General features: G+C 43.8%; 1 protein-coding gene across 1 annotated transcript in view; it reads right to left on the reverse strand.

Moving 5' to 3' along the window:
• Nucleotides 1-2,181: 2,181 nt before the first annotated feature.
• Nucleotides 2,182-24,263, reverse strand: part of LOC103902458 (ATP-binding cassette sub-family A member 10) — a 24,536-nt gene continuing 2,454 nt past the window's right edge. The window contains exons 3-39 of the mRNA XM_019473189.1: nucleotides 23,646-23,856; nucleotides 23,075-23,233; nucleotides 22,571-22,671; nucleotides 21,526-21,752; nucleotides 21,058-21,196; nucleotides 20,499-20,684; nucleotides 19,254-19,401; nucleotides 18,575-18,746; nucleotides 17,935-17,993; nucleotides 17,408-17,518; nucleotides 17,140-17,315; nucleotides 16,649-16,768; nucleotides 16,154-16,292; nucleotides 15,929-16,019; nucleotides 15,479-15,618; nucleotides 14,721-14,840; nucleotides 14,357-14,549; nucleotides 13,432-13,598; nucleotides 12,585-12,712; nucleotides 12,076-12,213; nucleotides 11,423-11,536; nucleotides 10,981-11,151; nucleotides 10,507-10,617; nucleotides 9,731-9,859; nucleotides 8,841-8,909; nucleotides 8,299-8,390; nucleotides 7,467-7,587; nucleotides 6,995-7,112; nucleotides 6,436-6,527; nucleotides 5,811-5,989; nucleotides 5,138-5,213; nucleotides 4,764-4,858; nucleotides 4,182-4,301; nucleotides 3,863-4,003; nucleotides 3,521-3,600; nucleotides 3,384-3,439; nucleotides 2,182-2,784 (exon numbers count right to left, since the gene is read on the reverse strand). Coding sequence (XP_019328734.1) covers nucleotides 2,686-2,784; nucleotides 3,384-3,439; nucleotides 3,521-3,600; nucleotides 3,863-4,003; nucleotides 4,182-4,301; nucleotides 4,764-4,858; nucleotides 5,138-5,213; nucleotides 5,811-5,989; nucleotides 6,436-6,527; nucleotides 6,995-7,112; nucleotides 7,467-7,587; nucleotides 8,299-8,390; nucleotides 8,841-8,909; nucleotides 9,731-9,859; nucleotides 10,507-10,617; nucleotides 10,981-11,151; nucleotides 11,423-11,536; nucleotides 12,076-12,213; nucleotides 12,585-12,712; nucleotides 13,432-13,598; nucleotides 14,357-14,549; nucleotides 14,721-14,840; nucleotides 15,479-15,618; nucleotides 15,929-16,019; nucleotides 16,154-16,292; nucleotides 16,649-16,768; nucleotides 17,140-17,315; nucleotides 17,408-17,518; nucleotides 17,935-17,993; nucleotides 18,575-18,746; nucleotides 19,254-19,401; nucleotides 20,499-20,684; nucleotides 21,058-21,196; nucleotides 21,526-21,752; nucleotides 22,571-22,671; nucleotides 23,075-23,233; nucleotides 23,646-23,856 — 4,788 coding nt within the window. The 3' untranslated portion in view covers nucleotides 2,182-2,685. The remainder of the gene's footprint in view (nucleotides 2,785-3,383; nucleotides 3,440-3,520; nucleotides 3,601-3,862; nucleotides 4,004-4,181; nucleotides 4,302-4,763; nucleotides 4,859-5,137; nucleotides 5,214-5,810; nucleotides 5,990-6,435; nucleotides 6,528-6,994; nucleotides 7,113-7,466; nucleotides 7,588-8,298; nucleotides 8,391-8,840; nucleotides 8,910-9,730; nucleotides 9,860-10,506; nucleotides 10,618-10,980; nucleotides 11,152-11,422; nucleotides 11,537-12,075; nucleotides 12,214-12,584; nucleotides 12,713-13,431; nucleotides 13,599-14,356; nucleotides 14,550-14,720; nucleotides 14,841-15,478; nucleotides 15,619-15,928; nucleotides 16,020-16,153; nucleotides 16,293-16,648; nucleotides 16,769-17,139; nucleotides 17,316-17,407; nucleotides 17,519-17,934; nucleotides 17,994-18,574; nucleotides 18,747-19,253; nucleotides 19,402-20,498; nucleotides 20,685-21,057; nucleotides 21,197-21,525; nucleotides 21,753-22,570; nucleotides 22,672-23,074; nucleotides 23,234-23,645; nucleotides 23,857-24,263) is intronic.

A 24,263-nucleotide genomic window follows, 5' to 3' on the forward strand; every position in this document is an offset into this window, starting at 1 on the left:
GAGGGCTTGTGCTGTGCTGGAAAACAAGGAGAATAACCAAAATGTTAAGCCAGTTTTGGAGCTGGGTTTGCATGGTGGAGCAGGGTACTTCTCACTGGGCTGCTGTCAGCCTCTGTGCTCAAAGGGCAGGTAGAGCGATTGCAGCTGCTGGGGGATGGGTTTCCCCCGCAGCCCTTCAGCTCAGGGCAGGGGAAAGGAGAGAGGCGGAGGCGACCTCTGAAGGGAATATTTAAGAAGCCGATTCATTTCCAGGAAATCTCTCTCTTGTTCTTTTTTTTTTTTTTTTTTTTTCTTTCCAACGGAAAAGCTAAGTCCTCGTGAACTTTTTGAGAACTTTTGTTCGTTCCCTCTTGCCAGCTAAGCTCTGCTTTGTGCTGGTGACAGAACCCCTTTCTCCAAGCACTGGCCATGGGCCAGGACCTGGACATTTTGACTGTGTGCTGGCAATGCCACAAGCCCTGTCCCCCTTCCCTCCAGGCTGATGCAAAGCCCCAGCTCCAGCCAGCTTGCCTTTGGGGACTCTCTGTGGGTCTTTTTCCTTCTCCTCCTTGTGCAGAAGATGATGGAGCCAGCTCTGCTGGAATGGAAAGCCCCAAATATCATGAAGAATAATCTGTCAAACCTGTGGTAGCAGAGGGTGAAGCGGGTTGGTGGTAGTTACTTAGAAGAAACAACCATGCAAGCGGTGTTGGAAGGAATAGCCAAGGTGGGAGATGCTCTTCACCCCAGAGAAGGAAATGCAATTGCCACAAGAAGATTTCATACCTCAGTCCTGCTCTCCACATTAGTGTCTTCCCTGTAGCCCAGTGCACTCCTCTTCCCCTCCCCAGCTCCCAGAGATGCTCTCTCTGGGACAGGACTTGTTTGCTGGGGCTTTTGTTACAGTTTGCGTCTTTACATCATCTGAAGACCTCCAAAGGGACCTGGTCCCCTCGTGCTGTGTGGTAGAAAAGAGATTTCCTTGTTAAAGAAGCAAGGGCCTGTGTGTTATGGAGGGCAGAGAAGAGGGAAGACAGTGTATCTTACAAGTCCACTCAAACCAGCAGCCACCACAGCAGAGGGGCACCTCTCACCAGCAGCATCTCCAGAGGTGCAAACCATGAAATGCTGATGACAAAATCCCAACAGGAATGGATCGTATAAACTGTCATTATATCAGGAGGCTCATGGCTTGAGTTCTCCACCACCGCTGATATCCCCAGGACACTAAATAAAACTCTTCCCTTTCACCGAGATCCCATTTTCCGGAGCTGAGTGTATGAACAGGTGACCAAAATGTTTGCCGATTTCACTTACCCATTTCCCAGGGGTGGGGAGTAGAAACGGAACTGTTGTGCAACCAGGAGGGAAATAATCATGATCCCTCTAAATACATGTCCTCCAACTGCCAAAATATGTTTTGAAGCTGAGTGGGGAATGTACACGAGCAGTGATTGCAACACAGCCACCGCTGCAGGTTATATAAAGAGAATTGGATTTAATATTTTCTGTGAGAGTTTTAACCTTTGCAAATGAGCTGGGCACAGGGATAACGTGTGCCTGAGTTGTCAGGAGGAAAATCATAGAATCATGGAGTAGTTTGGGTTGGAAGGGACCTCTAGAGGTCATCTCGTCCAACCCCCCTGCCGTGGGCAGGGACATCTTCAACTAGATCAGGTTGCTCAGAGCCCCGTCCAACCTGACCTGGAATGTTTCCAGGGATGGGGCATCCACCACCTCTCTGGGCCACCTGTGCCAGTGCTTCACCACCTTCATCATAAAAAATTTCTTCCTTGTATCTAGTCTAAATCTCCCCTCTCTTAGTTTAAAACTGTTACCCCTTGTCCTGTCGCAACAGGCCCTGCTAAAATGTTTGTCCCCATCTTTCTTATAGGCCCCCTTTAAGTAATGAAAGGCTGCAATAAGGCCTCCCTGGAGCCTCCTCTTCTCCAGGCTGAACAACCCAGGCTGGTTCCCAAAGGGAGGAGTGACAACCACTCGCCCCAGTGTGGAGGGAGGGCAGGGGTGAGCGCGCTCGCCGAGCCAGGCTGCTGGAGGTAGTAAACATGAGGGACTACAATTGCCTGGCCAGCAGCCCTGGGCCCTCTGCAGCCACCTCCATCCCCAGGGAAAGGAGTTTGAGCTGCTTAGCTGTTCCTGACGGTCCACAGCAATGATGACATAAGAGAAAACCGCGGTTTCTATAGAGACATTTATTGGAAGGGTATAAAAATAGAATGCATATTTCAATAAGATGTATTTAAACACGTCATAGGCAAATAGTCCCACACATTGGTGGGAGAGGAGCCCAGAAGGTTGGCAGCGTGTCCAGATTCCCTGATGCACCCAGATCCACCGAGCAAAGCAGAGCCTCGATCCCTGGAGATGGGGTTATGACCCTTCTTTCTGCAAACCTTTCTGTCCCTCTGCTGCACACTGCTCTGCTTGACAAGAACTCTCACCAGCGCATGCACTATTTCATCAACCACCCATTGGAAATGCAACTTTGGGTAGGGGTCAGTGTAGACACCTGCAGAGTCCAGGTGAAATGTCTTCTGCATCGGAGAGGAGCCCTCAGCTGATGCTCGCTGGAAAGGCAGAGCCTGTTGCTCCTCTTCATGGTACGCCGATAATGGTAGTAAATATGTGCAGTATCACATCAGTTCGGTTAATACTGAGTAATGTGTAAATGAACACCTTAGATCTTTAACAGTCCTCCTGCTGAAGTTGTTTCCATTCAAAAGTCCCATCCAAAGTCGGATCAAAATTATCCTTCTCCTGCTCTCGGGAGAGTTCCAAAAACACCTGAAATGGCAAGATAAACCCCCGATTATTTCTCTGACTTTCACTAGACACTGTGACGCTCCTTCACAGGAGGTACAGCTCTGCAACCCCTACGAGAGGTATGTGAAGTAGCTTTATGTGGGGAGCACATACGCAGTCGCTGAGACTCCTGTGCTCTCTGGTGTAACCTGCTGAGAGGCACCGGCTGCCCATAGGTGTATCCATAAAGGTTTTACCCACCAATGGATTGGCATAAACATTCCTCACCTTTGCCACCAGCCTTGTACAAGCAGCAATAACCTGCTGCTTCAGGAGCAACCGTAGAGGCTGGGCATGGGCATCTGCCAAGGGCATCCATCCCTGGATGCGCTGTGTGCCTGTCTCAGGTGAGTGGAGTCAGGCAGCAACACTTTGCCTAGGCTTGTTCCCACCATGCTAAATCCAGCAGTGGATAAAACCAAACCATTTTTCACCACTTTCCCAGTAGAGGACCCCTCTCCCACCAGCCCCAGGAAGTTTTTTGGTGGAGCAGCCTTCTGCCACTGCACTGGCCCAGGTCTCTCTGTGGCTTTTGTTCCTGCTCATGCCTTTATAGCATGTCTAGCCTTGAAATCACGTGCCTGAGCCAAAGTATTCAAAGAGAAGCTGTACTCCTTGAGGTTGAAGTTCCGTTTGGCTGTGGAGAAATGGGAAGAGAGTTGGAAATTAGCGGTTGGTGTTCCACCTTTTCCAAAAACTCATCTTGTTTTGCTCTTACCTTCCTCTAGCTTGGAGAAAGACTGAGACAGGGGCAGTGCATCTTCCATCGGGACCTTGTAGACTAGAAAAGAGGGGAACCTTGAAGAAAAAGAAGAAAAGGTGATTCTTGCTCTGTATTGAGCCTCTGGGATCAAAAGTTTATGTCACACTATGAGCTGGATAGATGGATGTTTTGCTGCGGGGATCGCAGCAGGGTTGGATGTGGTAACGTTACCAAATCAGATCCCCATATAGAGATTCTGAGCTGTTTGTGCCTCTCCAACTGAGATCCTATGTCTGGGCACATTTTTAGGGATGAGGTAGTGTTGGAACCACCATTCGTCCCACATTTTATAGTTACCGCTCCTGACGGGCTGCACTCGGGAAAATCCTCAAAATCTCAGCATGGAGAAGATCAGTGCGCTCTGGGTCCATGACTTTAATTTCCAGTAGATAACCTTTACCAAACTTGTTCTTCAGGTACTGAATGGAGCCAATACATCTGCAGGGGAAGGAGGGAAAACAAGAGATGTCAGTGTGAAACCATTGGTGCCCCATCGTCTGCTCCTTCCCAAATTGTACTGCTGCTGAGACCACGGGGAGCACTTCATAAAGCCCATGGTGATGGGCTCAGGTAGGTGAGGCCGGAGGAGAAACCCCTGTTGCTGCATGCTACCCACCGTAGCTGCCCGGACACCATGATGGCCACGCGGTCGCACACCGCCTCCGCCTCCTCCATGTAGTGCGTCGTCAGAATGGCTCCCGTCTCCTTGGTTTTCAGGGCAGCACGAATCATCTTCCTGAGGACCAGAGGGGGGAAAAAAAAAAGCTAACACTCCCTAGGAATATCAGACACTTTTTCTTATACCTTTGTCCCTCCAAACACCTCTCCCCTGAAACAAGTGTAAAAACTTTACATACAGCAACTTTAGACCGATGTGCACATGGTAATACTTTGAAATAATAACAAAAAGAAATATTTTTGACTCAGGTCCATTTATGGATTCTTCCAAATCCCATAATATGACTGTCCTAAAGTTTGCAATAAGGATGAATTCACAGGTAAAAGGGTTTTTCTCTCTCCTTGCTCACGCTTTAGCTAGAGAGAACCAGGAAAACAGTTTCCAATAAAACCATTGGTACGTGATGAGCAGCACTAACCACAGATGGGGCAAAACACTCTTTACCTAACCTTAGGCATCTACTCTTGGCTTCCAACCCCTTTACCACCATGGTGGCACAGTGCCTGAGGTCCTACTCACCAAACACAATGCTGCCCGTTGGGGTCCATGCCAGTTGATGGCTCGTCCAGGAGCAGGACCGCGGGGTTGCCCAGCATGCACATCGCGAAGCACAGCTATGACAGGGAAAGGGGTTTGAGTCAAGTCTTTTGCAGTCCCTGGCACTCTGTCTACAAAGAGCTGCGGACAGCGTCACTTCATTTATGGGAATCAAGGTTCTGATTTAGAGGAGATGTGGATTTGGAAAAGGCTAATTTCCATCACCTCACCATGGGAGACAAAACGATGTTCTCCTGGGCGGCTCAGAGCACAGGTAGGTCCCCCCGTTCACGGAGGGGATTTTTCATTTGTGCTATGGGCATTGCAGCGCTCATTATAGGTAAAACAAAACACACCTTTCTGGTTACCCCAGCAGATAATTTTCTGGCTTTTTTTTTTAAATAGTCTTGAAGCTGCAGGGCATTCACTATTCTGTGGGGAAAGGGAACAAACAAACAAAAAGAACATTTTTGTTATTCCCAACTCAATACTCTCATCAAGGATTCCCAAAACGATAAGAAAAAAGAACTTTCTTCCCCTTGCTCTTGACTCCTGCTTGTTTTCATTAAGCATTTATTGTGTTATTAAAATGTAAGTGAATATTTGAAGCAAAGTGTACTGAATAAGCCACAAGTTCTTTTCTAAACCCATCATTAGTGTCAACAGCATTATAAATCCATTCCCCCTTGCCAGTGTCAGCTGCGCAGGCAGTACTGAAGCACCCTTTCTTGTAGTGCCAAACTGTAACATCAGAGACTTTAGAAATGCTTCCTAAAGATAACATACTTAAAAGGACATTAGTGGTAAATTTATCCCCACTAAATGCACTTAGGCAAATTGGAGATTTTCTTAACCTACTCACTTAATCACGGCATTTAGCACAAAATCCCTTTTGCAGTTCCATTTCCTGAGTTTCTTTCAAGGTTGCCTCTGGCTCACAGTGAATTTTGACTTCCTGGTCCCCTCCCCGTGCTCTAGGACTAAGGCATAAAACATTGACCAACCCCTGGAGACACCTTCCATCCGTACCGGTTGACAGCAGCAGCCGTATCCTCCTTGCACACCCCTTTCACGGCGGCGTAGACCCGCAGGTGCTCGTGCACGGTGAGGTCTGGCCAGAGCGGGTCCTCCTGCGGGCAGTACCCCAGGAAGGCGGGCGCGTGGTCCTGGAGGTGGGAGGTTGCTCCCTCTCCCTTCTTCATCAGCACCTGCACAACCAGGCTAATCATTTTGCTCTCGCATAGCCTCGCCCCGATACAAGGGTATGGTTCAGAGGAAGACTATGGGCTTCATTGGGATTTAGGTGAGGAAACCCAAAGAGCAGGGGAGTGATTTCGCAACCCTCATGTACATGGTTCCAAAATATAAACATGGCCAATTAGGGTAGATGTTCTCTCTTGGGTTTCGCAACCCTCATTTACACGGTTTCTAAATATAAACATGGCCAATTAGGGTAGATGCAACTGCTTGTCAAAGTTAGCAGTAGCTCACAATATTTTTTATTAATACATTATTTAACTTAATAGCACAATGAATTCAGTTAAAACCTTGACCACTAATAATGCTTCCAAAAACATTATAGCTTATCCTAGATGCAAGGTTTGCACTTGCACTTTTATCATGGATTTATCCTTTTTCTTCAGATGCCTTTTACCTGCCCAGCAGTCAGTGTTGTCTCTCCAGTAATCATTTTGATAGCTGTGCTTTTACCAGCTCCATTGGGCCCCAGAAGTCCTAATACTTCTCCTGGAATCAATACATATAATTTCTTAGTAATACTCCCCATTCAACAAATATATCAGGCACAGTCCCATAATAGAAAAAATATAAAAGAGAGCATGCTAATACCAAAGATCATATAAAAGTAAACAGTATAAATATATGCTCTGAGAGCCCATAGTGTTTTGACTTCAACAGATGCTGCGAGTCTGAGCATTGCTCCCAGGTCACCCAGCAGCCACTGCTGAAGCGGATCCTGGAGAGAGGGGGCTGTGTTATTTTAGATAACGGAGAGTCCGAGGTAACTAATAGGATGCATCCATGTCACATTTTTCATTAACACATCAACCACAGACCAAACATGCCTTAACCACAGAGCAAGTAGATTTGACCTTTATGTCCTTGCTCAGATAACTGAGAATCTGCAGAGAATTAACTCTCTGGGTGTGACCAGGGGTCCAAAACAGGTCTAGGAGAACAGTTCCAGTTCTCACCTTTTTTAACACAGAAGGAAACATTTCTGGTGGCCATTTTCTTCTTCTTCTTAAAAAATGAACCAGCTTGCTTTATTTCATATTCCTTGCATAGATTGCTGACAATAATGACTGATTTCTGAAAGTGAAGAGGAAGAAGAAAGATTAGTTTATTATATTGAATAGCATTAATCCTTCAGTAATATTTTTCCATTAAAAAAGGCAGAAAACCTTCTAAAGATCTTTGGATGTGTTTTCTAGTTCACTGAGAATATGAGGTGCAACAGGACACTTTATTGCCCACGTTCCTCTTAACAGCTTTCTTCTCTATTCTGATGGGACCCACACTCTACATTTGGGATTTTGATTTTCCCGGTGAGAATAATACAGCCAGAGCACTGACTTGCACTTACTGATTCTTGGTGGTTTGTTTTTTACCGGGGGGCTTCTTACTGGTATAAAATAAAATGAGAAGGACAACACGTAGTCGTACCTCCTCCTGACTCGGAGCTGCTATGGCGTTTCTCACTGCTGCTCTTTCAGCTTTAACATCTTCATCCTCCTCTTCGAGCTCCTTGGGGTGCTGGTGGCTGCTTTCTCTTCTTGGGGAAATCCTACAAACCCACCAGATTCGTCTCAGCATTCTGTTCTTTACCCCTGTTCTCCACCAATGCATTTTGTATAGACCAAGAATGAATGTCCCTCTGGTTCAATGTTTCTTGTGGGGATTTTTTGGTTTGGTTTTTTTGGTTTGTTGGGGGTTTTTTGTTTGTTTGTTTGTTTGTTTTAATTTTTATATATATTTATAATCTTCCTGTGTTGTACAAAGAACCAAGCTGGAACCACACTGCACAGGCAACACCGTGTGGAGGAAGTACATCCACACTGCACAGGCAACACCGTGTGGAGGTACTAACAAGCTTGAGAGCCGTTTTATATTATCATAGCACTGTAGTATTTAAGGGGCTATTTTAGTTATAAAAAATAACCAGTATTAAAAAAAAATATTTAAAAATAGGGACACAAAGGCAATGATATCTGATCAAAATGTTGTCTTCAAGGAAAAGCAGTGTGGTACATCCACACTGCACAGGCAACACCGTGTGGAGGTACTAACAAGCTTGAGAGCCGTTTTATATTATCATAGCACTGTAGTATTTAAGGGGCTATTTTAGTTATAAAAAATAACCAGTATTAAAAAAAAATATTTAAAAATAGGGACACAAAGGCAATGATATCTGATCAAAATGTTGTCTTCAAGGAAAAGCAGTGTGGTAGGAGTTTAGATCTCGCATGTGCCTGTGGTGCATGTATTTTATACAAACCTAAATATTGGATCCTTTCTCAGAACTGCTTTTCCATATTTTATCTCCAAATATCGAAGAAGAAAAATGAAGCACACAGAATGGATATAAGGCTGAAAAAGAGAGGTTGCCACATTAACAGCCTTGCCTTCCATCCTACTACAGGTGAAACTGAGAAGATGGTGGCAGTGTTATAAAATATGCGGGGGAAAACCACAGTATGCGAAAATAAAGTCCATTAACATTTAATCTCAGGGTAATCCTGAAGGCTGTGAACTCTACTATCACTTACCAATCCTGCAGAAAATACCAATGGTAGAAGAAAAACACAATTCATAAAATAACAGGGCAGCATTAAGTGATCTGGGCTTATTTCATTTTCCCTTCCCCATTTCAAAGGAGCGAGGTTATTTTTGCCCAGGGGGGTAATCTGTCATTCAGACCCACCGAGATCCTCCTTCTCATGAAACGAGCTCAGGGTTCTTTCCTGCTTCCTCATAACTGAGGATGGGGTTTAGGAGACGCATATTCCTAGATAAAAGTAATCTTAAATGTTTTCTTACTGCAAAGACAGCTATTAGTACATCATTCCTTGGAGTCACAGCAAAATTCTCAGCGTCTTCTATAAAAATCTATAACAATAAAAAAAATACACAATGAAGACCTGTAATTCTTTAGTATAATGCTGGCTAATTTTGGAAGGGTTAAAGCAAACAACAAATACTTTGAAAATGTACAAAAGCTTCTGATTTACCCAAAATATTCACCATACAGATGAACAAATACAGATGCTTGACTTTGTGCATCCCAGTCCTATACCAGAAAATGTCACGGCACTCGGTACATGTATCAGGCTCTCCTTTTGGGGGTAATGGCCTGTCACAGGAAAACATCTGGTCTCCTCTCCTTTGGGGTCCCAGCGGAGAAGAGGTGGAGGTGAGTGGGACAGGACAGAGGAGGAGTCTCTCCTGTTTGGACTTCAATCCTAAGCCATTTATGGCTCACAAATGGTCTTGCACGTAGCTGGAGGGTTTTGATAAATTCCATTACCACCCTCAGCTGACATAGAGTAAAGCCCCTTGTGAGTATTCTTAATTCTCACTCAGTTTCCATGCAAAGTCAGATGTGTAACTTCAAATTTTCTCTTATGATTGTTCAAGTCAAGTTGCTCGACTCTGCATGGAAAGAATTAAGAGTGCTTACCTAATCTACAGTCACAGCTCAACTGCACAAGAAGTAGCCCCTAGCCATAGCGAACAGCTGGAAAAATTAGATCTGATCTGAAATGGTCATCTAACGATGCACTCTGGCTATTTGGAAAATCCCACCTATAAGAGGAAACTAATGAGCCTTCCCCGAACACAGCGTGCGGTTACCACCAGACTTTGCTCACAAGGACACATGGTCATGTTTTATGGTGGGGTGCCTCTCCTCACCCAGCGCCACCGCTTACCTGCTGGCAGTTGATCATTACACCCAGCAGTGGGTACATGGGAATCGAGAGAGACAAAATGTAGAGGGAGACTCTAATGCCGGTTAAGAAATCCATGACTCTGCTGACGATATAGGAAACAAAGCATACCTAAAAATAAAACAAGAGGGTAACTTAGCTGATGGGAAGGGGTTACGCTCCTCACTGGTCTTAAAAATTGAGTGGGTCTACCTTTTCAAAATTCCCTGTTGAATTTCTAAAAATGGACAAGAAATATAAAGATGAGAAACAGTGAAGGTTCAGGAGGTCCTCGGCCATTTCTGCTTGATGGTAGGCTGCTGGTTTGGGTCAGCCAGGGAAACTTCTTCCCAGACACAGGGCTGCTTCAGGAAGAAGAATGAAGCATGGGTTCCTGTCCTGTTCTTTCCCATCCCAGTTCATGCCAAATAACCCATCTCCTCCTAGGTCAGGCTCAGGCTATCTGCGTCTAACCTGCTGGCTCATGTCTCAACACTTTACATCTCTTGGATGTGAGGTGTTGAACAAAGTGATAAATAACTTTTTTGCCTCCATTCCTGCACCAGCTCAGGGTGGATCCAAGCATTTTCCTGTGCCACAGCAGGATTGTGGGAACAGAACATGGTGACACGAATTTAATATAGAATTTACTGCTGTAAAGCACATGCCTGTACTTATGTTCTACATCTATACTTGGTGTTTTGACCTCTAGTTCACCCTTAAGATCTCAAAATACATTTCTGTAAACCCTACAGCACATTATCGAGCCATATGCTTACCACTATCAGGATAAAAGACCAAAAATCACAGTTCCATCCTTTGCGAAAGACGAAGGAGATCAAGTAGATGAAGAGAACGATAGAAATTCCATAGCCAAAAGTACCCATGATCTAAAGGAAAAAAAAGGGCTTTCATTGGAGAAAACGGAGTGATCTAAACAACCAGAAACCTATATATTGCAATGTGGTTCAGTTTAAACGATCATACATTAAGATCAGGGCATTCAGAAATTACCACAATTTTACTGCTAAGTGTAAAGGAGTATATTAAGGCAAGGTTTATTGCCTTTTATTTCCAGCTGGGGAAACCCAAAGGATAGGAGGTGAAACAAGGAGAAGGTCAGTAAGCATCTGGGGACCCAGAGGTGTACCAGCACTGTCTGCACCCACGGTGTCTCAGCTACCCCTACATGTGCTCAAAATATTACCCCAATCCCTCCCTAGCGAACCAGCAATCACCAGAATGGGAGGTACCAGCAAGAAGAGGCTGTCGATGCTCCAGGAAATCTTGTTACTCATTGCGAACTGAAGCCCAAACATCGAGAAGAGAAGGAGCCAGCACAGCGGGATGTCCACCAGCGCCTGGCCGCACCAGTACGCCGAGGGAAAGAGCCCCGAGATCCACAGCTGGGCACGAGCTCCCACCTGGGAAGGCACAATGCAAAGGGGAGTGCCAACTGCACCCATGGGAATGGCTCCAGGAAATAAAAAGCTGACAAAAAGCTGTTACCATTGCGATACTGGGATAAAATTCCACCTCTTTTTGTCTTTTAGCATTTTGTGCTGGCTGCAAAGCTGCTCATGGCAATACAGAGAAAAATGCCTCAAGCTGCCCATCATATTCAAATGTCCTTGTGGCAATGCAGTTGTAACCCCTTCTGCCCAGCTCAACTCTGCTCCATTTCAAGGAATTTACCTTGTAATCCTGCATGTAGCCCATTGCAAAGTGAGGAGGAAAACCAGGGAATAACAACAGCATATAAATGAGGTAAAAAGAAACAAAATAATCCCAGAATTGTAGATCATCTATCTGAAAACAGAAGAACAAAACATTTGTAGAAAACATCTGCAACATAATGGCTAGATGCCACAATTCATCTTACTGCATTTCTCATGCAGTACAGGGCAGTATGAACACAAAGTGGGATTTGAAACGAAATATTGGCAGGAGGAAGGTTTTCCCCAAACCATAGCCCTGCACAGTGCTTGCCACTGGCGAGGAGAGTGCAGGTCCCACTCCTCCATCCCAGACTTGCGGTGAGCTCTCTCTTCTGTCAATTGATGGGCCGCAGCTTGAATAACGTGATGTAGAGAATAAGGAACCTCCCGAAGAAACCCTCCCAGCTACCCTCTCCATTCAGCAGCCCTCGAGACCCACGGGGGAAAAATTAGCTTCAGTTTTCCTGAAGTCAAACATGATGGTTCCAGAGCCACCACTGAGGAAAGTAGGTCTACAGGTGCAGACAGCCCCACATGGCTTCCCATTAAAATCTGATGACTTACTGAGACGTTAAGCAGATTTAAGAACTATTTTCTGACACCTTCTGGCTGCCAGGCTCTGACACTTACAGAGAAAAATGGATGACTCCAGATCCGAATGCGCACGGTGGAATTGAGGGCTCTCAGCAGAGCGTTGCTAATGACGTTCACAAGCACTGGGAAGCAGTTGATGGCCTCCATGTGGCATAACACGGTAAACCTGTAGCTCTTCAAAGAGCAAGAAAACAAGATGAAAACTTTTGGCTTTTCTCATCTGCAGGGAAGAAGTAGAAAAAAAAGCATGCCAGGAGAATCCAGGCCTGAAATAATTCATTTTGTCTATGCTTTGTTTGCTAAAACCCAAATTACTAGGTATTGGAAGTCTGTATAGCTGTGCTACAAAAATGAAAAGTTCGAGGTGGAGAGTGAGAGAGATAAGGTCTCCTCTAGCATGTAGTTTACCAATTAAAACACTTCCAAATCTTTGTACCTGTGGGCCTTATTCAATAGGACCATCCCACAGGTAGAGCTGATGGAGGCATTTTGCTTAATTATTCAGTTGTTGGGAAGAAACAGGAGAAGAGAACAAAAATCCTTACCTGGCCTTTGCGAGACACTTTTATAGCCCCATTGTGTTTTAGCTCCTCTGTGATATTTTCCTCGCTTGTTATTTCCACTGTGAGATCTTGGCTCTCGAGCGTGTGGATGAAGTCTTCAATGCCTGCGCCTGGTGTGAAAGACAAAAGCAGAGGAATCATAATACTGAACAACAAGAGAGTCTTTGATAGTTTGTTTTTTTTTTTTTTAAATCCATGACCACCAAACAAAAACAGAGAAAGCCTAATAACTGTGGACGTCAGACAGCACATATGCAGTGGATCATTTCTGTGAAGTTAATGGATTTCAGTCTCATTGACTGAATCTTACATTGTCTTTTTTTTTTTTTCTGCCTTTGCTGAGTTGCTGCAAAATGTATTTTCCTTGCTGACGGTCTGATGAAGCCAACTATCATATTCTGGCAAAATAACATAAAATAGCATCCACTCATAGGAATGTTGAAGGTAAAACTCTGGAAGTAGACTGTTAATTTGACTCAGCATTAGTGAGCCCTTACTGGAGTATGGTGCCTGGTTTGAGGATCCCACACTCTGAAAATGCAGAGATTGTTTGGGCAGAGATCTGGATTTGGGGCAGGGAAAGAACTGGGTCCCTTCTAATCCCATTTGCTATGATATCCCTTTTCACATCATTGCATCAGGATCTCACCAGCTGCTGAAGCCAAAGTAGGCTTCATTCACAACCCCTTAAAAATGACAATTTCCACGCTCTTTTGTCACTAAAACCTTCATCATTCCTTGGGTCCCCTCCATCCTACAGCCGTCTGCTCTTTGCAACAGCAAGAAGCCCCAGAATAGGAAAGGATGAGGAAAGGCTCGTTCCCCTCACCCGTGTTGTTGTGGACCAGGAGGCTGGTTGTGTCCGAGCGAGCCCTTTTCCCCAGGGGCAAGAAGTACCGCGCGGATGAGAGCTCCCAAACACTCGCACTCTGCCAGGCAGCAACCAGGGACAGTTGCAAAACCAGAGGAAGCAGAAAAACCACATAGAGCAGCAAACTACATTAAGAAAGAGATGAATAAACACTCTAAAAACAGATATTCAGCAGAACACATTTGTGTATTGGGAATGGTATACTATATTCAGGTTACCCAATGCTTTTTCTGTTAAAAAATTTTGGCAAGTTTATTTTCAGAAGTCTCAAACCTTGACCATTCACAAAGGCCCTCAAAATTTAGCAGGGAGAGGACCTTAGATCTGGAGCGCTCAACTTTTTAGGACCATGAAATGCCTTTCAGGCTTCCTTAAGATACAAGTTTTTCATAAATCAGCATCTCCCTTCTGTTTCCTGTGCTCCACCAGGAAATGCCAACGCGCCAGACTGAAGACCAATGGGGCCAAATGAGTTCAGATCCTGGCAACATGAGAGAAGTTTGAAAAAAAATTAAAGAGGAAGTCTGAAAGTAGTATTTTTCCCTCCACTCTCTGTACACAATAGTTTATTTTAAAACTTCCTCCTCCATCTGAAATAAAAGTGTTTCTAAATGATTCTTTTCTTCAGAAAGAAAAGGGGTTTCCCTTGCATAAATCACGCAGCATAGAAATGAAAATGCACAAAAGGGAGATTTTATATTACTGGCACTGGAAAGGAAGAAGCTTTCCTCTCCTCTGAGTGCAGATTACCAAGATCATTCGTAGCCAAGACCTGATATCAATTAATCCAAACACTCATCGAAACAGGGGTGTGAAAATTGTCCCCCCTGCTGTGACTGTATCCTGTTCCAGATCTGCAAGAGAAAATCCCCTTGGTACTTACATTGACCGCAGGTTTTTCACCGAACTCTTAAGCTTTAAGAAGTGCACCCATGCCATGGCAGAGACCTGCTGCCTCCAGAGAGCCAAGCCACCAACTGCTGCCTTCTCGGTGTCCGAGAGCAGCAGGGAGGCAGGCTCCGTCTCATCGGGGCACCGTCCTGCTTCTGCCCACTCCTCCCCAAGGACACGCTCATCTGCAGAGAGTTTTCCACATGCACATTTATGTCTGAGACCAGCTTCTACGTAGTAATGTGTGAAAAATTAAGAGCCACCTCGTAATCAGCCGTTGGAGGCATGCCCAGGGGTTATTGCAAAATAGCCATTCTCTTCGGCTACAGATTATGTATTTGCAGCCATGATTGTACCTTCTTGATCCACTGTGGCTTCTTCCTCCAGTCTCAGGAAGACATCCTCCAGGGTTGTCATGCTGACTCCATAATTGATAATTCCCTGGTCAGAGCAGCTGTCGAGGCCACTGAACAGATCTGCGGGACAGAGATAATACAAGTGCCTTCAAGGTTTCAAACATAAGCATGTATCTCCAGACCGGACTTTGGTTCAGCTGAGTCAACCTGACTGGAGCATCTCCAGTCACAGGGAAAATGATAAAGCAGCGAGCTGCCAGGATGCAAAGGGTCTGGAGGAACACAAAGCTGCCAGATCCATAGCTCATTGAAGATGTTTTTCTACTTAGAACCAACATTTTGGACTATGCATCCTCTGAGGCAGTAGGGCTGCGGGACTGTCAGACTGAATGTGATGGACACGGTGAGTGAGGGTCTGCCTGGTGCCACTGCAGGTGCGGAGCAGTACCGGTTGTACGGAGTTTTCTCTTGTCACTATCTTCTCTTTTATCAGAAAGAAAAATAAACTCTCAGTAACACATGTAGCCCAGTTTGGCCTGCTAGTTTTTTTCATTAAAAACAGTAGAAAAGCATTTGTCGTACATTTTGATCTTAAACGTATGGATGCTAAAATTGTGGGGGGAAAACCAAAGTGAATGCAACAGTTATAGAGTCCTTATGTGACTCCTGTAGAAAATCTCCCTCTCCATTTCTCTTTCCCCACATTTGTGATTATTTTTCCTCTATGGACAATTCTCAATTATTTTAATATATATTACCTGGGAATTTATTCACGTTTTCTAATGGCAGTTTATATCTCAGCTCATATTGACTGTGTCCTGAGAATATGACATTGGGGATGTATCGTTTAACCAGAGATGTCACGTTCTCTAAGTCACAAGACTCACTGACATGGATCCTGTTCAGTTGAAAAAAACAGATGCTTAGTTTTGAATAACACCACCACCCCCCCCCAAAACACCCTAAACCCAGATAAACAACAACCACCATTGTATTTGCTAGGATGCATAAAAAGAAAACTCCAGCATGCTTCATTCATTCCTTACTCTGGAGTAAAGTGCTGCTTCAGTTAATTTAAGTGAATATTAATTCAGTCAATGTTCTTGTTTTGATGACATCTACTCTATGGTTTCCCCCTTACAGTCATTCTGGTGGCTCCTTGTACATGCATGTTGCCAGATACCAGTTGCTGGGGCTGAAGTAGATACCTTAAATGATAGCCAATCCCCCATTTTTTCTTCAAGAACAGAGAAGAACCGACACACTTCAGCCTCCCATGCGAGATAAAAGCCTTGCGGTCTAAAGAAAGAAAAAGCCAAAGGAATTTATACTGTAGAGCAGTCGTTCAAAACTTTTTTTGCACCTGGACTTCACATGGGCTTTCTGCTCCAGGGTTATTCTGCAGAGATGCTACAGGCTGAGCCTGTGTTTACCTGCAAGGATATCGGCCTCATCCATGGACTGGGTACTGAACAGGATCACCCGTCCAGCTCTGTGCTCCTTGAGGAGGCTCCACACCTGGTGCCTGGAAAGAGGATCCAACCCAGCCGTTGGCTCATCCAGGAACAAAACCTGCAGAAAGGATGAAGTCAGACATTTCCCATTGCCAGAGCAATTGCACGTCTTTTGGGTTTGGTGTTCCCCTGAAAGCCTCAGGTCCTGAAGGCAAGAGACCCAGGCCACCTTTTATGCAAGGGCAGCTATTCTGGGAGCTGTGCAGAGGTCAGGGAACTATCTATCTGCTTTAAAACTAGACTAGCAAGATGGGTTATGAACTTAACGAAACAGAATTATTAATTTTAATAATTATGAGCGCTTTAAAGAGGTCTGAAATCATGCACAAATTTGTAGCCAAGCACATGCATAAGTTTTTAGTTATGTTGGACCTGAATATTCCCTGTATTACAGAGCTGTGCCTGCTGCTTTACCTGCGGGTTTCCAAGCATGGCTATTCCGATGGATAACTTCCGTTTTTGCCCGTCACTCAGTTTCTCAGCTTGAGTGTCTTGAATGTTACTGATATCCAGCAGTTCCAAAATGTTTTGCACCTGGAACAGCACAAAGATGCCCATTCTCAGCACCAGTTGTCCTTCCATCCTTTATTAGCCATGAAGGAGATCTAGCTGGGACCGAAGGCACAGTTTCTAAGGGCATGTACCGAGGTCTACCACCACTAGCAGGAGCAGCCACATCCCCTCATCTCCTTGGGTTAAGCAGAGGAATCGCTGTGGTTGCATCAAGCCTACAAGCTTGCCTACTAACCTGGTCGAAGCCCGACACCAGCTTCGATTTTCAGAAGACACAGCCAGGTGGACGCTTTGAGCTTCCCAGTGCAAAAGGAGCCTTTGCTGAAACGTGGGGTTTGCCTACAGCCTCACGTTGCTGCGCAGTGATGCGTTTCAGAGGAACGCACGCTTACCTCTCGCTCTACCTCTTTGGACTTGATGCCCTTGATTTCTGCAAAAGTTTTCAAGTTTTCTTTCACCGTTAAGACTTCAAACTGCGTGTTGAATTGTGGGCAAATGCCAATCATCTCTCTAATCTCTTCTCTATCTCCTATTGCAGAGAGTTTGTAATTGTATATGGTTGCAGAGCCTGTTTACAGGAATAAACATGATGAGGTGGAACGAACTGGTCTTTACCGCTTTTGAATCAAGCCCACCCTGTCCTACTGTTTGCCACCCTACCTTCAGAAGGCAGAGTGAGTCCACTGAGCACGTTTAACAGTGTTGTCTTTCCAGCCCCACTGTGGCCGAGTAAGGCAGTGATCTGACCCTCATAAATATTTAAAGACAAACCTAGAATGAAAACAACATCAAGTTTGGGAAGAAATGAGGTTTGACTTGCCTCTACTCATTGTCGAAGGCAAAACAAGTCAAGAAGTATAAGAACTAAGTATCAATAATTAACCAAAAGTGCATTAAGCAATGTGGGGCAAAGTTCTGCAAACCTTTAACTAAAGGCGTAAGAAGCTGCTCTGTATTTAACAGAAAAGACCCAAGTGCAACAATAGAAAAAAACCTTTCTTCTCTTTAGTCTTATTAAAAATGGAAAATCAGTAAAAACTGAACAAAATAGTAATCAGTTGCATTAATTAATATTTTACATAAATTTTCAAGCAATGCAAGTGTTGTTTTATTTCTTTGACTGACTGAATGTTTGCACAACTGTTTTTCCTCATCTTTAACAGGAATCAATATCATAGCTGTCATACCTCTTAAAGCTTCTGTCTTCTTGTCCTTCTTTTTATATGCTTTTTTAATATTGTTGAGTCTAAAAGGAAGGTAAGGAGGATATTATTTCAGGACTGCTGTAAATTCATTTCCCTGGTGCCCTTTTCCATTCTTACGGGCCTTAATTTAAAATGACAGAAATGGCATGAAAAGTAAGAGGTACTGGGAAGCAACCCTGAGATTCAGCAGGGTTTGGCATGCTCTGTACACAGGCATGGACATCGCTACCTGGCACGCGATACCGGAGCATCAAGCCTTGCAAAGACAAGGTCAAGCCCATTGCCACAGATGGCTGTTTTACAGTGGGCTGCCCTCCGCATTCTCCTTGTTGTCCCTAATGGACATTTAACAAAGTCCACAGCAAAAAAACCCTGTTTTTTTAAAATCTGAATTTATCTGAATTTCACCATTAGTGACCAGCCTGAATTATCTATTTATCTCCTTTGCATTTTATCTCTAATTTTTCTTTGTGAAATGAAGTGTTTTGCAAGAGCCTCATGAACACGAAAACTGCCTGGATAAGTCAAAACAAAGCTGATGGCAGAAGCAGTGGTCTGTGGGAGCATTAAACCCAAGCTACCCAACTCAAAAAGCATGAATAGCAATTCCTTCTCTCTTAACCTGATGGCCTCCTTCCCCATGAATTCGGGGGGCACCGGCTCTATATCATCATTGAGGAGCTCCTCGGGGCTCACTGCAGTTCTGGGCATCTCCCTGGTGGAGCCTCTTCTGCTCCGCACCCAGTATGAGGGCTTCAGGCAGAAAAAGGGGGGATCGGGGATGCCGTATTTGCCTGACAGGAAAGCAAAGAAGATGACCTGTCATTAACCACAGCCACAACCAAGACATCACCCTAGACTAAACATTTAGGAGGTTCTAGTAAGTACTTGGCTGCCTCAAAATCGGTACTTTGTCCAGTTAAAAAAAAGAGATTTGGAGCTGGGGTAGATGAGACAAGAAGGTTGGCTTCAGGGTTATATCTAATGAATTCAATATTTTACTTAATGAATTAAAATATTGTCCCACACATTATTACACTATATTCTCATAAACATTTCAACAGCCATATAATTAGAAAGAAAAAACACTAAATTGTTGTCTTTGATTCGGGAATTACCAGTGTGTGCCAGGGGCAGAAAAGTCACTCAGTGATATAATACATTTTTTTAGTCCAAAACCTATTTTGGTTGACTCAGAGAATGGAGCAGCCCATCATTTCCTCGAGGAGCTATTACACGCAATCTGTATAAATCAAAACTATAAAAAAGAAAGTATGATCATAAGCATAAATCATACCTACCTGGCAGAACTTTGTCGAAATACATAGCTAACAGCATGTACAAGACTGAGTCGAAGACCAGCATAATGTAAGTTGAAAATAAAAAGTATGATTCCTCCATAAGATTAGAAAAAGAGAAACCCATTCCATATTTTTCTAAATGGAAAACCTGAAATAAAGGACAAAGAAGAATAATTTTCAGGCTGGAAAACCATGCACGCGCTATCAAACCATGGATGCGATTGACTTTGTTAACCCAGAAATCATCTGCAGTACTGACCAATTTTTCTTCCTTTCTTTCTAGTGAGGAAGGGAAATAAATTTACTCCACATAGAGACCTTATGTTTTCATTCCGAATTTTCCAGAACAATCCAGAAGCAGAAGAAAAGGTCAGAGTTTTATAGAATATCATTCAAGAAACATGATATTGGCACCCTTGACGTGACGGAGTCACGACAAAGACGGTATAATTTTACATAGTGATTGATTTAACCACATGGTTAAAGCAGTAAATCCAGTTTCTTTTTCTGCTAGTGCAGAAATCTCCTCTCCCAGGCAGATTTTTTTATATATCAGGAAATCAAATATTAAGTAACTGGAGCTAGAAAGCATCGCTCAGAGCTATGGAGATATGACTGATGGAAAACTGGGAAACTGCACAGAATTATCCAAAGCGGGGATGGAGGAAGGATGTCCGCAGCAGAAGACTCGAATTGTGTTTGCACAGTCTCTGTTGCCAGGAAGAGTCGCTGCAGCGAGAGGGGAATGACCGGGCGGCGAAGCGCTGATGTCCCCGAGTCAACTCCCGTCTGCCTGGGGTCCAGCCCCGGAGGATAATGGTGCTGTTGTGTGCAGGGATGGGCTCGCTGGGGCTTCCTCGGGTTCATGTGGACGCTACGGAAGTGCACAACGGCAGATTATTTGTGACAAGGGCTGTTGTTTTCTTTGCATTCATCGGCTTTTTAAATAGGGGAACGGGATGGGGGCATTGGAGCCCCTCTTTGCTGCCCAACAGCAGCTCAGCTCGCACAGAAGTTTCAAAACAGGATGTGGATATGAATGGAAAGTACCTGAAGATTTTACAGATGTGGAAAAGCTGGTCTTTTGAAATGAGGACTATGACTTCCTATGCCTTTGTCTATCAGTAAAGTACAGCAGGGTCTTTTATTGCCACTGTCTGTGACAAAATGTACGCTGTCCCCACCGAGAAGGCCCAGGACAGCAAGCTACTGGGAAGGTTCAGCTACAGAGATGATACCCCATACCTTTGCAATGCCAGCATTAAAGGCAAAAGGACAGAAGAGACCGAGAAACCACTTCAACAGTTCTGGAAGGTTTTCTATCAGCACCGCGAGGCTCAGGCATCCGAAGACAAAGGTGATGAGGAACCCCATGGAGCCGGCAAGTTTGGAGGTCCTTAAGAGGGAGCAGAGCATGAAAACCAGGTGGATCTGTAAGAACAGAATTTTCCTTCGATCACTGAAGGAAATAAATACCTTTAACAGTAGCACTTCCATTTGCCAGGCAAACAGATCTCTGGTGAGCTGAGTTTGTGTAATAAAATACACTAAAGTCCTTCTTAGTGGGTTGATCTGAGCATCAAATCAGATCTTTTGTAGCCAACCTACTGCCTGTCAGACCTTCAGGCTGCAATTCAAATCACTGCTGCTGAGTCAGAGAATCCACTCAGCTATTTCAATTAGTATGACCATGCAAAGTAAACAGTCCTGAGCACTGTGCAAAAGGCTCTGGAGTACTGCTTAGGCTCATCAACGTAGTAATAAATCACGTGGTGAGAAAATTTGGCTTTAAAACCTGACTTACACATGCTAGGCCGTACAGGAAAAACAGCAGTAAGACTGCAGGGAAGCTGCTGAGGTAGAAAGCATCCTGCATCACAAGAGCTGTCAGCAGGCAGGAGAGGACCATCACGTAAACAGCATACAGCAGACTCCAGGAGAGCCTGAGGATGGAATGGTGGCATTACACTTTTGTTTAGTTAAGAACTGTTGTTACAACTTCATCTGCACGTCAGAACCATTTTAAATTAAAATATTAATTATTTCTCAGGGTCAACTCATTCACATCCTAGGCAGAACAGATAGCATGATCCACCTTAGGAGGAAATACCCAAGGAAGAAGAACACACCGCTGCCATGCTCAACCCTTCTGGTTTGTCCTTAGAGTGCTGGAGAAAACTTATGAACCCATTTAACTTACTAACTGACTGCGCAGGTGCCCAGGAGTATCCTGATTTTTGGCAAACATACTTTAGTTAAAAAAAGAACTCACCAAAATGCAATATCCTGCAGCCCCATTGTCTTCATCAATACTTTGAGCTTCTTCTTTTCTCTTACAACGTTCATTGATAAGAAATACATGAACGGAGAGAAACACATCACGATAGTAATCATGAAATAACTGTACTCGAGTGTAATCGAGGAGATGACGCTCCGGGACTTCATACGGACACCAGCAATTGATTTCATTTCTTCCCAAACAGAACGATTTGCCACCACCTAAAGGAATTCAAGGTCAACATCTTAGTATTTAATTTATTTTCTAGAGAGAGATGTATTTATATAAGGAACCTTCTGATTCATCATCCCTAGATTTACTTTTTAATGCAGCTTTATAGAAAACATCAACAAGTAATGCAAAAAAGCCCTATAGGAAGGGCTTATCTGACTCACTTGTGTGTCTGCACCTCAGCTAGACTCCCTCCCTTGTCTATTGAGCGAGATAAATCCTTCAGCTCATCCAGAGGTAAGGAGCCAGACACACAAATGACTTATGCTCCCCAAGCTCCTGTTTCTCTCCCCGGGGATGAAAGCAGCCTGGACAGCTGGAGGTGCATAGCCAGGTGGAATGACCCCTACCCTGGTATATTTTTCAGGAACAATTGGGAAAGGAAGGACAAGAAATGACAGACATGCCTACTTTGAAACCAAGTCATCCAGCAGATATTCATACCACCCCAGTCTCCTGCAAGAATTGCCTTTTCCTTGGAGTCTGAGAAATACTTTAAATCAAACAGCGATATTACACTTGGTTCCCAGCCTTTAAGAGAAACTGCCATTTTGAAGAGAAACAAAAGTTAGTACAAATCTTCAAAATTAAATTGAAAGCAGTCATTTTCTGCAGGAACTGCCGATTGCATTCAAGTTCTCACTGTCGCTGCCAATAATACTCAGACAGCTGAGTTTTTTAAGATATTTGTTTTTCTGCAGAATTTTCTGACAAGCCCGTCTCTTGCTATTGTCACAGAACAATCTGTCTTTCCTGGACCAAGTTTAAAATAAAAGGACACCTAGATCAGTTCATAAATTCGATTTACCTCTATAATAGCAGCATCGATGCTGGACTGCAGGGACAGGAAGCCTTTGTACCAATAGCTTGGGCTGTAACAGTACCGCGATGAGAAATTGTAACAGTTATCTGCAAGGATGAAAGGTTAAGGGCATCACAGGTAAAAGCAGTGAAACTTAATTGGTTTTCGCTACAAAAGCTGATGATAAGCATGCATATGCACTATGGGAAACTCTTCAAATGGACAGTGGCCCACTGACAAAAAAAAAAAAAATTAACAATTTATTAAATCATTTAACATATATAGATTATTCCAACAAAGCGATGCCTATCCATGCCAGGCAATCACCCACCCATAAATTCTTATTTTGTATTACCTATGTATCCAAAGTTTTCATTTGGACAGTGGCCCGACAAAAAAAAAAAAAATTAACAATTTATTAAATCATTTAACATATATAGATTATTCCAACAAAGCGATGCCTATCCATGCCAGGCAATCACCCACCCATAAATTCTTATTTTGTATTACCTATGTATCCAAAGTTTTCATTTGGAATAGCCACATTCTCAGTAGGAAACCTGAGGTGATAGGAGAAGTTGTCTTTAAATACAACACCTATAATTTCATTATTCGAAATCCAGGCTTCCTCCAGGGCGCTCTCATTGTCCAGTGCCTCTAGTTTTATACCTGTAGTTTGTAAGAAAAATATTGCAATGAGCTTCTGTAGGTCTGGAAATGTGTGCACAGGCACTGGATATATATTCTGCTTTTTTAGCATTGCAACTCCTCCTTTCCAGTTCTCCTCACTGGGCAGGGTGGCACCTTTAAATACTTCATACTTTACCAGTTGGGAAGAAGTGAACCTCAAAAGAACGAACCAATGTGTCTTACTAGTATTATTCTACAAAGGCAGAGCTTTAGAGCTCAGAAGCACACACTGGCCTCACTAGTAAGTTAAAGACTAGAGAAGAAATATTTGTGAGAATGGAGGATTTGGGGTGAATTTTCTCTACTGACCAAAGATACTGGAGAACACTAAAACATAACGTATAATCGGTTAAATAATGACAAAGCTAAGTATTTAAAAGGCAAAACATACCTATCATTACAGAGTTCAAGGCCACTTTATTCATTATCTGCCTTGTGGTCACAGTGATGGGTGTAAAAGCGATGGTGACCCCAGTGGCATCATAGGCAGGATCATCTAACTGCCCGAGGTAGCTGTAAGGCACTTCGGGGTAGTGGATGTTCATCATGAACGTGCACACTGTGAACATCAGCGGCAGAAAGAGCAGAGACAGCATCCACTCCTAGGCAAGGGGGAGAGCGGAGAAGAGAATTTAATAGTGTAACAGCATAAGAGCATATTCTCTGTGGGATTAAAACATAAACAAGAGGCACTCAGTCACACCGGTTTCTTAGATGTCAACTAACTAACAAGGTCTTTGCATTGTGCACGTCACCTCAGTAAATTACTTTGCTCAAAGAGCCCATCTGTCCTCTCATACATCACATAAGAGACAGAAATATTATCAGTTAAAAAAGTAAAGTCTTGTAAAGTGTTCATTCCCAGTCAGGGCTTTCCAAATGTACTTCAATGTCAACTTTACAAAATGAAATTGAGGTATAGGAGCCGGCAGGGATTGACCACTCTTCAGTAGTTACTCACTTTTTTCTTTTTTTTTCCTTTTTTTTTTTTTTTTTTAGTTTACTTAAA

Source organism: Aptenodytes forsteri, unplaced genomic scaffold (genome assembly GCF_000699145.1).
Source record: "Aptenodytes forsteri isolate BGI_AS27 unplaced genomic scaffold, ASM69914v1 Scaffold86, whole genome shotgun sequence".
In the NCBI taxonomy this organism is placed as follows: Eukaryota; Metazoa; Chordata; class Aves; order Sphenisciformes; family Spheniscidae; genus Aptenodytes; species Aptenodytes forsteri.